Source organism: Natator depressus, chromosome 20 (genome assembly GCF_965152275.1).
Source record: "Natator depressus isolate rNatDep1 chromosome 20, rNatDep2.hap1, whole genome shotgun sequence".
NCBI classification, from domain to species: Eukaryota; Metazoa; Chordata; order Testudines; family Cheloniidae; genus Natator; species Natator depressus.
In genome coordinates this window covers 22694848-22707168 of record NC_134253.1, presented here as the reverse complement: position 1 = coordinate 22707168, position 12321 = coordinate 22694848, and the positions used below count along the sequence as shown (strand labels likewise).

At 51.5% G+C, this 12321-nt stretch overlaps 1 protein-coding gene across 1 annotated transcript in view; it reads left to right on the top strand.

Annotated features, from left to right (window-relative positions):
* Positions 1–504, top strand: part of LOC141975334 (adhesion G protein-coupled receptor E3-like) — a 44716-nt gene extending 44212 nt beyond the window's left edge. Inside the window, exon 20 of the mRNA XM_074935621.1 lies at positions 457–504. Within this exon, the coding sequence (XP_074791722.1) occupies positions 457–504 (48 nt within the window). The remainder of the gene's footprint in view (positions 1–456) is intronic.
* The last annotated feature ends 11817 nt before the right edge of the window (positions 505–12321 follow it).

Genomic DNA, 12321 nt, shown 5'->3' with positions numbered 1-12321 from the left:
TGGAGCTGGGGATACTTGGTGGTGGAGACAGCCTTTCCCGTCCATGCCAGCACGCCCCACACCGCCCTCTTCCATGGCGTCAAGAATATCAGCATCGCGGCCCAGCCCCTCCGGGAGGAGACGGGTCCAGGCAGCGGGGCCTCGCCAAGTAGGGCCCATCGCAGGCGTCGGGGGTGAGGTGACCGGTGGCCTTCCTTCCCCATCAGGCTAGGGAGCTCCCTGCCCCCTGATCAGTTCTTGGGTGGGGATTATTGGGGGGCAGAGCTAATTGGAGGGGAAAGGCTCAAGTCCGTGACCTCCGTGACATAATTGTAGCCTGAACCATGAGCAAACTCCTACCCCAGAATATATTGGGCAGTGTCCTTTGCCTCAGTTTCTCCCCTGGCAGTGTGAAAGTCCAACAAATTCTCCTTTAACCTCCCTTTGCGCTTTCCCTCCCCTGCACCCCACTCACAGCTGCTGTCCTTGGTCGGCGAAGGCTCAGCGTTCAGAGCGTCCATGTGAGTTCAACTCCCGCCGGAGGGGCAGGAGGTGGGGAGATGGCATCGAGAAACACCTCATATGCTGCGGCCCCCACCGCGTATACAACTGAGGTCTGGTCTGACCTACAGACCTACATCGGTATAACTACGTCGCTCCGGGGGGTGAGAAAACCGCCTCCCCCCCGCCCCCTGTGCGATGTAGTTATCCCAGCCTGACCCCGTGTGTAGACACCGCTGGGTGGGCAGGAGAGCTTCTCCCATCGACACAGCTACCGCCTCCTGGGGAGGTGGATTAACTACACCCACGGGAGAAGCTCTCTCCATTAAAGTGCCACGGTGGCCTCAGTGCAGCTGTGCCAATGCAGCGTGTTAAGCGTGGACGTGCCCTAAGGCTCAGCGGCTAGACCTGGTTCTCAGTGATTTCAGCTCTAGCGATCGCTTCACAAAACAAAAAGAACAGGAGGACTTGTGGCACCTTAGAGGCTAACCAATTTATTTGAGCATAAGCTTTCGTGAGCTATAGCTCACTTCACTGATGAAGTGGGCTGTAGCTCACGAAAGCTTATGCTCAGATAAATTGGTTAGTCTCTAAGGTGCCACAAGTCCTCCTGTTCTTTTTGCGGATACAGACTAACACGGCTGCTACTCTGAAACTTAACAAAACAAAGACTCTCCAGTGTGTCTAATCAGCTCTGCCTTCAAACTCCTGTCCCGACCCTCTTTCCCTCTCACTCTCATGGGGATTTGGCATCCCTACCCCGCTGCTTAGCGAGTGAGCATCCATCAGGGCAGGCTAAGCACAGTTCTGCTGCCCTTTCCTCACACAATCAGGGTCACCACATGCCATTCCCCTGCACTCCCTGCTAAAGTGATTTGTAACCCAACAGCAGCCAAAAGGGATCACTTTGGCGAAGCAGTTCCCTCCGCTGAGTTCCTCGGCAGAGTAGGGTGCTTAGGCAAACACGGTCTGCTCCTGGAGTCTGTTCCCCCAGCTCATCACTCCACATCAGAGGGGAGCTCAGTCCAACCCCACTTACACAGCAGTGAAGAATGTGGAGGAAAAGGGGAGCAGGTCTGAAACACCTCCCTGCTCCAGCCCACCACCAGACACTGCAGTCTTCCCATGGGAGAGGAAGCTGCTGCTTCACCACAAACAGATGATTGCTGCTCCTCAAGGTGGGCGGAGGGAGCAGGCTCTGTCTTTCCTGGGCGTGGGAAGCCTTGTTCAAACCACCCCCAGCAGCTGGAATATTCCACGGGGAAATCAGGCCTAACCCCATTGACTTCGGTAGAGTTACTCCTGCCCCACACCCGGGTAAATGAGAGCAGTAGCTGGCCCACCTCAGCACCACACTGGTGTCCCGCAGCTCTGACTCATCTCCCAAGGCCGTGGGAAGTGGGTCAATCTTAAGGGTGGATTCTCAGGGGAAAAAATAACCGACATCCTGGTCAGGAACCCAGAGGGGCATCGTCCCGAGGACATTATGGGGCCTGGTGGTTGAGGAGATACCAAGAGCCTTTCACCTCCAGAGCAGCAGCTGACCCCTTGTTGAGGAGAGGGGCCGGACCAGCCTGTGTTCGACCTGCACCCTAATACTACCTACCTCTTCTCTAGCTCATTTCCTCAGAAGGTCTCAATGTCCTTTACAAAGGAGGCCATTTTCAGTATCCCCGTGTTACATAAGGTTCCTGGAAAGCAAGTGGCAAGTTTTGGAATTGAAGGGCTGGGAAGCACAGTCCCTGGGGATTGTAAGATAGTGTTGGCGGACTCTCCACACACAAGTTGGGTGACATGGAGCTAAGCTGCATCCACACTACAGAACGTTTGGGCTCTGACTTGCATGGCAGTGGGACTTCGGCTCTGACCCCACCCCCTAGCAGGCTCTGCAAGCCTGAGTCAAACTAAATCCTGTGTGGAAGTTGGTCTTAAACCTGAGCCAGAGCCCCGGCTTAGTATGCTGTGTAGACGTACCATTGAGGTCTACCCTCCGGCAGGGCCGGATTTCCAAATAGGCATCGTAGGCACATGCCTCGGGGCGCTGGGCATTCTAGGGGCACCTTACCTCTCTAAAACTGTGTGCAACACGAAGGGGGGTGCTGAAGATGCTGTGCCTAGGGGTGCATAAGGTATAAATCCGGCCCTGCTCTCCGGGGCTTGAGATGCTGCCATTTTAAAGTTACAGACTGATGCAGAAACACCTCTAAGGTGCCTGAGTCACTTTGATTGTCCCTGCCTTTTAAGGGCAAAGCTTGTAAGTTTTTTCACTGCTGCTTCCAATGTCTGTTGCTTTGGGCCAGGTTGCGTCCCCTTCTGCCAGCAGTCGTCCTTGAAGTCCCTCATTGGTTTGTGGTGTTACTAATCTGCCCTGCAGCACATAGGACATTTCCAACCGAGCGCTAGTCAGCGAATATTTTTAGCTCTTCCACATACACAGCTACAGTTTCACCTCGCCGCCTCGCTCTGCGATGACACTTGAAATGTTCTTCGGTAACGCTTGGCTGCGGTGTCTGTGCTTGCTCCGTTCACATCTCTTGCAGATCTTCTGAACTTTTACCTCCTGGTTCCTGGGAGTGCAACAAACTCCTAAAGAGGGAGTAGGTTTTATTTAAGCAGCCCCTGAGGAATATCACTCCGTTTGTCTTTTATTTATGTAACCCTTCTGCCCGTCAGACTTGTCAGCAACAAGGGCCGGGTTCAGTATCTAGGGGTTCCGTTTCACTAACACAATGCAAAACTGGCTCAAGCCCCCACTCAGAGACCTGGGAAAAATACATACCACCGCACTGGGCACCTCTAAGAGGCAATACTTCCCCTCTCGCTAGGACGGAGTCTGCGTGTAGCAAAAGCCTTTTAATAAAGGATGGAAACAATGCAGTGTTATGTTGGGGAAACACCACAAACAGGATTCATAACACAAACCAAGAGCAAAAGACCCATGCCCGAGTAAGTTGGGCAATGTCCTTTTCCCCTCAGGGTCTTAAGTCCAGCAACCCAAAAGTCACCCAACTCACAGTTGCTGTCCTTGGTCAGTGCAGCCCCAGAGTTCAGAAGTTCATCTGCAGAGTTCACCTCCCAGCCTGGGTGGAAGTGGGGGAGGTATGGAGGCACCTCACACTCTCCACTGCTCAGGCCCTCGACCACCAATTGCCACTCCTCTCTGTGGGGTTCTGCTCCTGTCCTCTCCACCAGCCCTTTCGCCAGCCACCCAGCTGGCCATGCCTCTCCCACTAGCCACCCAGCTGGCCACACTTCTCTGCTAGTCATCTCACTAGCCACTCACCAATATGTCTTCAGGCCCCCTGCACTTAACACAGCTCTCAGTGATTTCAGCTCTCAGTAGGGGAGCCTCACTGCTGGTAAACACGGATAATTTTCTTGCACCAGAACAGATCTAATGCTCTGACCTAGGTATCAATGATTTCAGCTCTGCTACATGTAACAAGACTCTTACTTCAGTCTAAATTAGCTCTATTATTACACAGTGGAAAAAGAACCAGTCAAGGTAGTGTTTCAGACCCCCATACCACCAAGTACAAATACCTACTCCCCATCTTCTCCTAATTCACTAGGCTTTGGAACCCATATCCCTTGCCTGGTCAGTGCTACTTAGTTGAGGGTAAGTCCCTCAGACATAAAATGCCCAGTACGGTTCTACTGTCCTTGATTCACATAACCAGGATAACAACCTTTATTACTCCTGCCCCAATAACAAAGAGACTGGGGATCCCACAGCAGCCAAAGTGACCATTTGGGCAAGTAGTCCCATCATGCTAGGCAGGGTGGGTGTGCCCATGCAAACAAGATCAGCCCCTGAAGTCCTTTTCCACAGCTCACCACCAGATGTTAGGGAAGAGCTCATTCTGACTCTGCTTATATCTTGAATTATTCAAATGAACAAAGGGCTGGGGAGAGTGTCAACTGCTAGCAGAGCAGCCTCATTACTGGGCCACTAGGGGATAACAACCTACTACCAGTTAATGGAGCTGCTCCTTTGGCCCAGGAGAAAAAAGCACTTTACAAAGCATCATTTGGCCATTTTGCAGAAGGAGAACCAGAGGCACAGAGCAGAGCAGTGACTTGACCAAGGCCACCCAGCAGCACAGTCAGGGATGGAAGCCAGCACTGCTGAGTCCCAGAGCAGGGCTCTAACCACTGGGCCAAGACATTACTGTTACGGGCCCTCAGTTCACACCCATACAGTGGAGGATGTCACATTATCAGTGGTAGAAGCTGCCACCTACATGAGCTATGGCAGCACAAACTTCTCCTTGCCATGGTGTCTCAGACCTACCAGGGCACTGGGTCACACGCCACACCATGCAGCTTGGCCCTGCTCCAGCTGGGGTGCTGGGTCGGGGGCTGCACCACGCAGCTTGTCCCCACTCTGGCCGGTGCACTGGGTCAGGGGCTGCACCGCACGGCTCAGCCCTCCTCCGGCCGGGGCGCTGGGGTGCTGGCCAAGCCGGGTGGTGCAGCCCCACTCTGACAGGGGAGCAGGGTCGGGGCTGCACCACACAGCTCGACCCCACTCCAGCACTCCAGCCACGGAGCAGGGTCAGGGGTTGCACCATGCAGCTCCCAGAAACTATGGCATGGCCCCACTCCGGTTCCTACATGCTCCAACGGCCCTCTCCGGTGCTCCAATGGGAGCTGCAGGGGCGGTGCCTGCAGATGGGGCAGCATCCAGAGCCACCTGGCTGCACCCCTGCCTAGGAGCTGGAGAAGGGATATTCCACTGCTTCCGGGAGCCACTTGAGTTAAGCGCTGCTCAGCACCTGCACCCCTCAGCCTCTCCCTGCGCTCCAACCCCCTGCCTCAGCCCTGACCCGCATAAAAGACCCCCTAAGTTTATATTTTACCAGATTAAGTTAAAAACTTCCCCAAGGCACAAATTCCTTTCCTTGTTCTTGAACGGTATTGCTGACACCACCAAGTGATTCACACAAAAATGCAGGAAAGGGTCACTTGGAGTCCCTATTCCCCCAAAATATTCCCCCAAGCCCCTTCACCCCCTTTCCTGGGGAGGCTTGAGAATAAAACGCTAACCAATTGGTTACAGTGTGAACACAGACCAAACCCTGGTCAGGGTTTTAAGACACTGAAAATCAATCAGGTTCTTCAAAGAAATATTTTATTTATTAAAAAAAGTAAGAGAATCACACCGGCAAAATCAGAATGGAAGGTAATTTTACAAGGTAAATAAAAAGATTTTAAACACAGAGGACTCCACTCTGACTCTGCTTCCCAGTTACAAAACAAGAATTAAACTACCTCTTAGCATAGGGACAATTCACAAGCTAAAACAAAAGATAATCTAATGCATTTCCTTGCCTTACTTACAGTTTTTGTAAACTTAGATGAATTATTTCAGGTATGTTTTCAGGAGATGTTTTACCGTCCGGAGAGGGAACAAACAAAGAGAGCACAGACAAAACCATCCTCCCCCACAGATTTGAAAGTATCTTCTTTCCTTATTGGTCCTCTTGGTCAAGTGCCAACCAGGTTATTTGAGCTTCTTAACCCCTTACAGGTAAAGTGATGCAGTACATCTGGCCAGAAGGGATTTTATGTTACTGCATACATAAAGGTTGTTACCCTTCCCTTTATATTTATGACACCCCCACTGCCCTGCCCCAAGCTTATTACACCTGGGCCTCCTCTTTCTGCCAAGCCCTTGAATCTACCTGCCTCCCCTCAGCCCCTAATGGGCCCCTGTGATAAATAAAGGGGGGTAGCTCCCTTTGATGAACACCCAGCCAGCCAGTTAGCTGTAAAATCCCTCTTGGAAGCTGTTCTCTACTTGCTTTACCTGTAAAGGGTAAAAACGTCCCTCAGGTAGAGAAAACAAAGTGGACACCTCACCAAAAGAGCCAATGGGAAGGCTAGAACTTTTTAAAATTGGGAAAGAAACTTTCCCTTTGTCGATTATTCTCTCTGGGCTGCAGGGACAGGGAGCAGCAATGCTGTGTAAGGTTTGAACCAGGTATTAAAAATTATTTTCCATACCTAGCAGGACTCACTGGGACAGGGAATGTTTAGCTAGATGCGATCAGGTTATTTCTTTATTTTGGCTTGTGGCTCTCCTCTCTGCTAACCCCAGATTCTTTTGTTTGCTTGTAACCTTTAAGCTGAACCCCCAAGAAATCTATTTTGGGTGCTTAATTTTTGGAATTGTTCTTTTCAAATCGAGCAAAAGCCTAAGTTCCGGATGTATTTTCTTTCTTTTTGTTTTTAATAAAATTTACCTTTTTTAAAAACAGGATTTGGATTTTTGTGTCCTAAGAGGTTTGTGTATCTGCTGTTGGATTAGCTGGTGGCAACAGCTGCTTTCCTTTGTTTTCTTTCTTAGCTCTTCCCCGGGGGGGGAGGGGTGAAAGGGCGTGAGGGTACCCCACAAAGAGGAATTCCCAAGTGCTCCTTCCTGGGTCCAAGGGGCCTTTTTTGCATTTGGGTGGTGGCAGCGTTTATCAAGCCAAGGTCAGAGAAAAGCTGTCACCTTGGGAGTTTAATACAACCCTGGAGTGGCAAGTATTAATTTTTAGAATCCTTGAGGGCCCCCACCTTCTGCATTCCAAGTGCCAGAGTGGGGACTCAGCCTTGATAGCCCCCATCCCCAGTCTTCTCCCAGCTTTTCCCCCAAATGATTCTGGGGCACAAGAAACAGCCTCTCTGTAGCAGCCCAACCCAGACTGTTCCCCGAAGCCCAGACTGGGAACACACTGGGGTGAGAATCCCCGGCACTAAAGGGTTAATCAGCTACCCCCCCACCCCCACCCCCCGGCCATTCAGAATGGGCCCCAGGTGCACACAGAGCCCTCAGCACAGGCTCTGGGGGTATTGGGTGCGTCCCGGCCAGGAGCCCGCAAGGGTGGGGCTTGGCCCTGGGTTTCCTGCCTCGATGCCTCCATCTCAGGGAATGAATCCCAAATGCTGCTTGCTCAGGCTGGAACTGGTGGGGGGGGAAATCCCAGATTGCCATGGCCAGCCAGGGCTGGGATACTCCAGCCCCATCTCAGCTTCCTACTCCTGTTCCCCTACCCCGGCCTTCCTCCGCCTGAGCCCTGCTCCACACCGCCGCCTGCCCTCACCTTCTGAAGGAGCTGTGAGTGGGACCCGGGGAAGAGCGGAGACAGAGCTCCCTGGGCACAGAGCTCGCTGGAGGGGCAGCTGTGGAGATTTCTGAGCAAGAAACCTGACTGCTGGGCCAAGGGGTAACAAGAGCAATACCAACAAACGGACACCTGGGAGTAAGCTGAATTGTTACCACTGGCTCTGAGCACGGATTGATCAGTCCGCATCTGCTCCAGCTCCCTGGACATCTCTGCGTCTAGAAAGAGGGACAGACGTCAGCTGTTGTTTATATGGTTTTGGGGGACTCAGAGTAGGGATGGGTTTTCAGTTTGGAGTCATGGCTCAGGGAGGCATACTGCATTTCTATTTCCCAGCTTCCCACTGCTCGCTCGTGTCTGGGGGAGACAATCTGCCAGTCCTCTCTGAGCCACCCCTGCCCTGGCGCAGTCTGGCCAACCACAAATGTTAAAAAAAAACATGAGAGTGGCTTAAAAATGGTCACGTCACTTTCTCAGGCTTTTCTCTGCAACTAGAAACTGTCTCCATTTTTTAAATGAAAGCTGAGAGTCTCACCTAATCACATGACTCCAGGAGCTGGGGCTTTAATTCAACCACCTGGAGCTGGCAACGCTGCAGCTGTGTGTAATCTCCCACCAGGTGTCATCAGCAGGGTTTGAATATCTGACCCCTGCAGCAAAGACCTCGAACCACTTGAGCTAAAGGAGTAGCTCTGTTGGCCGGCAGCAGTAGTTGGGCTGTCATCCGATGTGGAGCAGCTGCCAGAGGGGGTCCCAACATACACTGTACTAGCTTGTGGCACATGGGGATACATTCAAGCATCACACCCCAGTGTGTCCCTGCTCAGAGTGCAGACCCTGGGAAGGGGCCCCGTCAGAGGCGCAGACAATGTGATTTTCCTGGGGCTGCTGGACCTTCTCTCTGACCCAGGCCCCGCCCTCATTCCACCCCTTTCAAGAAGGCCCCACCCAACCTCTTCGTGCCCCCACCCTGCCCCCTACCCTGCCTCTTCCTGCCCCCCCCTTCTTCCCTCCTCCAGTGCCTCCTGCAGGCCGCTGAACAGCTGATCGTGGCGGGCAGGAGGAGCTGGGAGGAAGCGGGAGGAGCTGATTGGTGGGGCTGCTGGTGGGTGCTAAACACCCACTAGTTTTTCCCCATGGGTGCTCCAGCCCCGGAGCACCCATGAGTCGGTGCTTCTTGGCCCCACTGCTGTGAGCTGGAGGTCGGGTGGCCTGACTTAATGAGCCTTGTCTTACAATTAGCAGTACTAGGGCACAGCAAAGTGCATTATGGGGGATTATACCCAACCCCTGCAGTATCCCACCCTGGCCATTGACAGAGACACGGGCTGGGGATGGGAGGGACATGTGGGGTGATATCTTGGCCTTGTTGAAGCCAATGAGAGTTTGACCATTGACTTAATGGAGCCAGGATTGCACCCCTGGGCTTTTCCACTGGGACTGTTCCTCTGTCATAGTCCTAAATCCTCTCTAGGATACTTACACTTCGCAATTGCCACGGCGAGGAGCACGGCCCACAGCACGAACGACATGGCATGCAGGGCGTAAAGGGTGAATATGGACTTTGCTGCCCCCTTCGGGCCCCTAGGAAACTGCAGCCAGGCATTCCCTGGAAGGGAGCAGCAGAGATGGGGAGGTTAGAGCACCAATCCCTGCCCCATGGGGAAGGCACGAGGGAAATCAGCAGTCACGGTTATTCGCCTTCACTAACTCAGAGTGATGGACGTGCCTCTGCGGTCAGGCACCTCTGGGCACCGCAGGGCAAGTCACACCCAGAGGTTGGGAGGGACATCAAATAGGAATTGGAACATGATTTTGTGTATTTCCATCCAGCCATCCCCGTTCTATCTAATCTCTCTATCCCCAGGACATCTAGAGTCCATCCACCGTCTCAGGCTTCCATCACTCCTGTTACCCTAGCAGTGAGAGAACCCCATTTCCTGGTTTCAGAGTAGCAGCCGTGTTGGTCTGTATCCACAAAAAAAACCAGGAGTACTTGTGGCACCTTAGAGACTAACAAATTTATTAGAGCATAAGCTTTCGTGGGCTACAGCCCACTTTGTCGGATGCATAGAATGGAACATATAGTAAGAAGATATATATATACATACAGAGAAGGTGGAAGTTGCCATACAAACTGTAGGAGGCTAATTAATTAAGATGAGCTATTATCCCCAGGAGAAAAAAACTTTGGTAGTGATAATCAAATGGCCCATTTAGACAGTTGGCAAGAAGGTGTGAGGATACTTAACATAAAAGAAACAGATTCAATATGTGTAATGACCCAGCCACTCCCAGTCTCTATCCAAACCCAAGTTAGAATCATAGAATCATAGAATATCAGGGTTGGAAGGGACCTCAGGAGGTCATCTAGTCCAACCCCCTGCTCAAAGCAGGACCGATCCCCAATTAAATCATCCCAGCCAGGGCTTTGTCAAGCCTGACCTTAAAAACTTCCAAGGAAGGAGATTCCACCACCACCTCCCTAGGTAACGCATTCCAGTGTTTCACCACCCTCCTAGTGAAAAAGTTTTTCCTAATATCCAACCTAAACCTCCCCCACTGCAACTTGAGACCATTACTCCTTGTTCTGTCATCTGCTACCACTGAGAACAGTCTAGAGCCATCCTCTTTGGAACCCCCTTTCAGGTAGTTGAAAGCAGCTATCAAATCCCGCCTCATTCTTCTCTTCTGTAGACTAAACATCCCCAGTTCCCTCAGCCTCTCCTCATAACTCATGTGTTCCAGTACCCTAATCATTTTTGTTGCCCTCCGCTGGACTCTTTCCAATTTTTGCACATCCTTCTTGTAATGTGGGACCCAAAACTGGACACAGGATTCCAGATGAGGCCTCACCAGTGTCAAATAGAGGGGAACGATCACATCCCTCGATCTGCTGGCAATGCCCCTACTTATACATCCCAAAATGCCATTGGCCTTCTTGGCAACAAGGGCACACTGTTGATTCATATCCAGCTTCTCGTCCACTGTAACCCGTAGGTCCTTTTCTGCAGAACTGCTGCCGAGCCATTCGGTCCCTAGTCTGTAGCGGTGCATGGGATTCTTCCGTCCTAAGTGCAGGACTCTGCACTTGTCCTTGTTGAACCTCATCAGATTTCTTTTGGCCCAATCCTCCAATTTGTCTAGGTCCCTCTGTACCCTATCCCTACCCTCCAGCATATCTACCTCTCCTCCCAGTTTAGTGTCATCTGCAAACTTGCTGAGGATGCAATCCACACCATCCTCCAGATCATTTATGAAGATATTGAACAAAACCGGCCCCAGGACCGACCCTTGGGGCACTCCACTTGATACCGGCTGCCAACGAGACATGGAGCCATTGATCACTACCCGTTGAGCCCGACAATCTAGCCAACTTTCTATCCACCTTATAGTGCATTCATCCAGCCCATACTTCTTTAACTTCCTGGCAAGATTACTGTGGGAGACCGTGTCAAAAGCTTTGCTAAAGTCAAGGAACAACACGTCCACTGCTTTCCCCTCATCCACAGAGCCAGTTATCTCGTCATAAAAGGCAATTAGATTAGTCAGGCATGACTTGCCTTTGGTGAATCCATGCTAACTGTTTCTGATCACTTTCCCCTCCTCTAAGTGCTTCAGAATTGATTCCTTGAGGACCTGCTCCATGATTTTTCCAGGGACTGAGGTGAGGCTGACTGGCCTGTAGTTCCCAGGATCCTCCTTCTTCCCTTTTTTAAAGATGGGCACTACATTAGCCTTTTTCCAGTCGTCCGGGACTTCCCCCGATCGCCACGAGTTTTCAAAGATAATGGCCAATGGCTCTGCAGTCACATCCGCCAATTCCTTTAGCACTCTCGGATGCAACGCATCTGGCCCCATGGACTTGTGCACGTCCAGCTTTTCTAAATAGTCCTGAACCTCTTCTTTCTCCACAGAGGGCTGGTCACCTCCTCCCCATGCTGTGATGCCCAGTGCAGTAGTCTGGGAGCTGACCTTGTTCGTGAAGACAGAGGCAAAAAAAGCATTGAGTACATTAGCTTTTTCCACATCCTCTGTCACTAGGTTGCCTCCCTCATTCAGTAAGGGGCCCACACTTTCCTTGACTTTCTTCTTGTTGCTAACATACCTGAAGAAACCCTTCTTGTTACTCTTAACATCTTTTGTTTGCTGCAACTCCAGGTGTGATTTGGCCTTCCTGATTTCACTCCTGCATGCAGGAGCAATATTTTTATACTCATCCCTGGTCATTTGTCCAATCTTCCACTTCTTGTAAACTTCTTTTTTGTGTTTAAGATCAGAAAGGATTTCACTGTTAAGCCAAGCTGGTCGCCTGCCATATTTACTATTCTTTCTACACATCGGGATGGTTTGTCCCTGTAACCTCAATAAGGATTCTTTAAAATACAGCCAGCTCTCCTGGACTCCTTTCCCCCTCATGTTATTCTCCCAGGGGATCTTGCCCATCAGTTCCCTGGGGGAGTCAAAGTCTGCTTTTCTGAAGTCCAGGGTCCGTATTCTGCTGCTTTCCTTTCTTCCTTGTGTCAGGATCCTGAAGGCGACCATCTCATGGTCACTGCCTCCCAGGTTCCCATCCACTTTTGCTTCCCCTACTAATTCTTCCCGGTTTGTGAGCAGCAGGTCAAGAAGAGCTCTGCCCCTAGTTGGTTCCTCTAGCACTTGCACCAGGAAATTGTCCCCTACACTTTCCAAAAACTTCCTGGATTGTCTGTGCACCGCTGTATTGCTC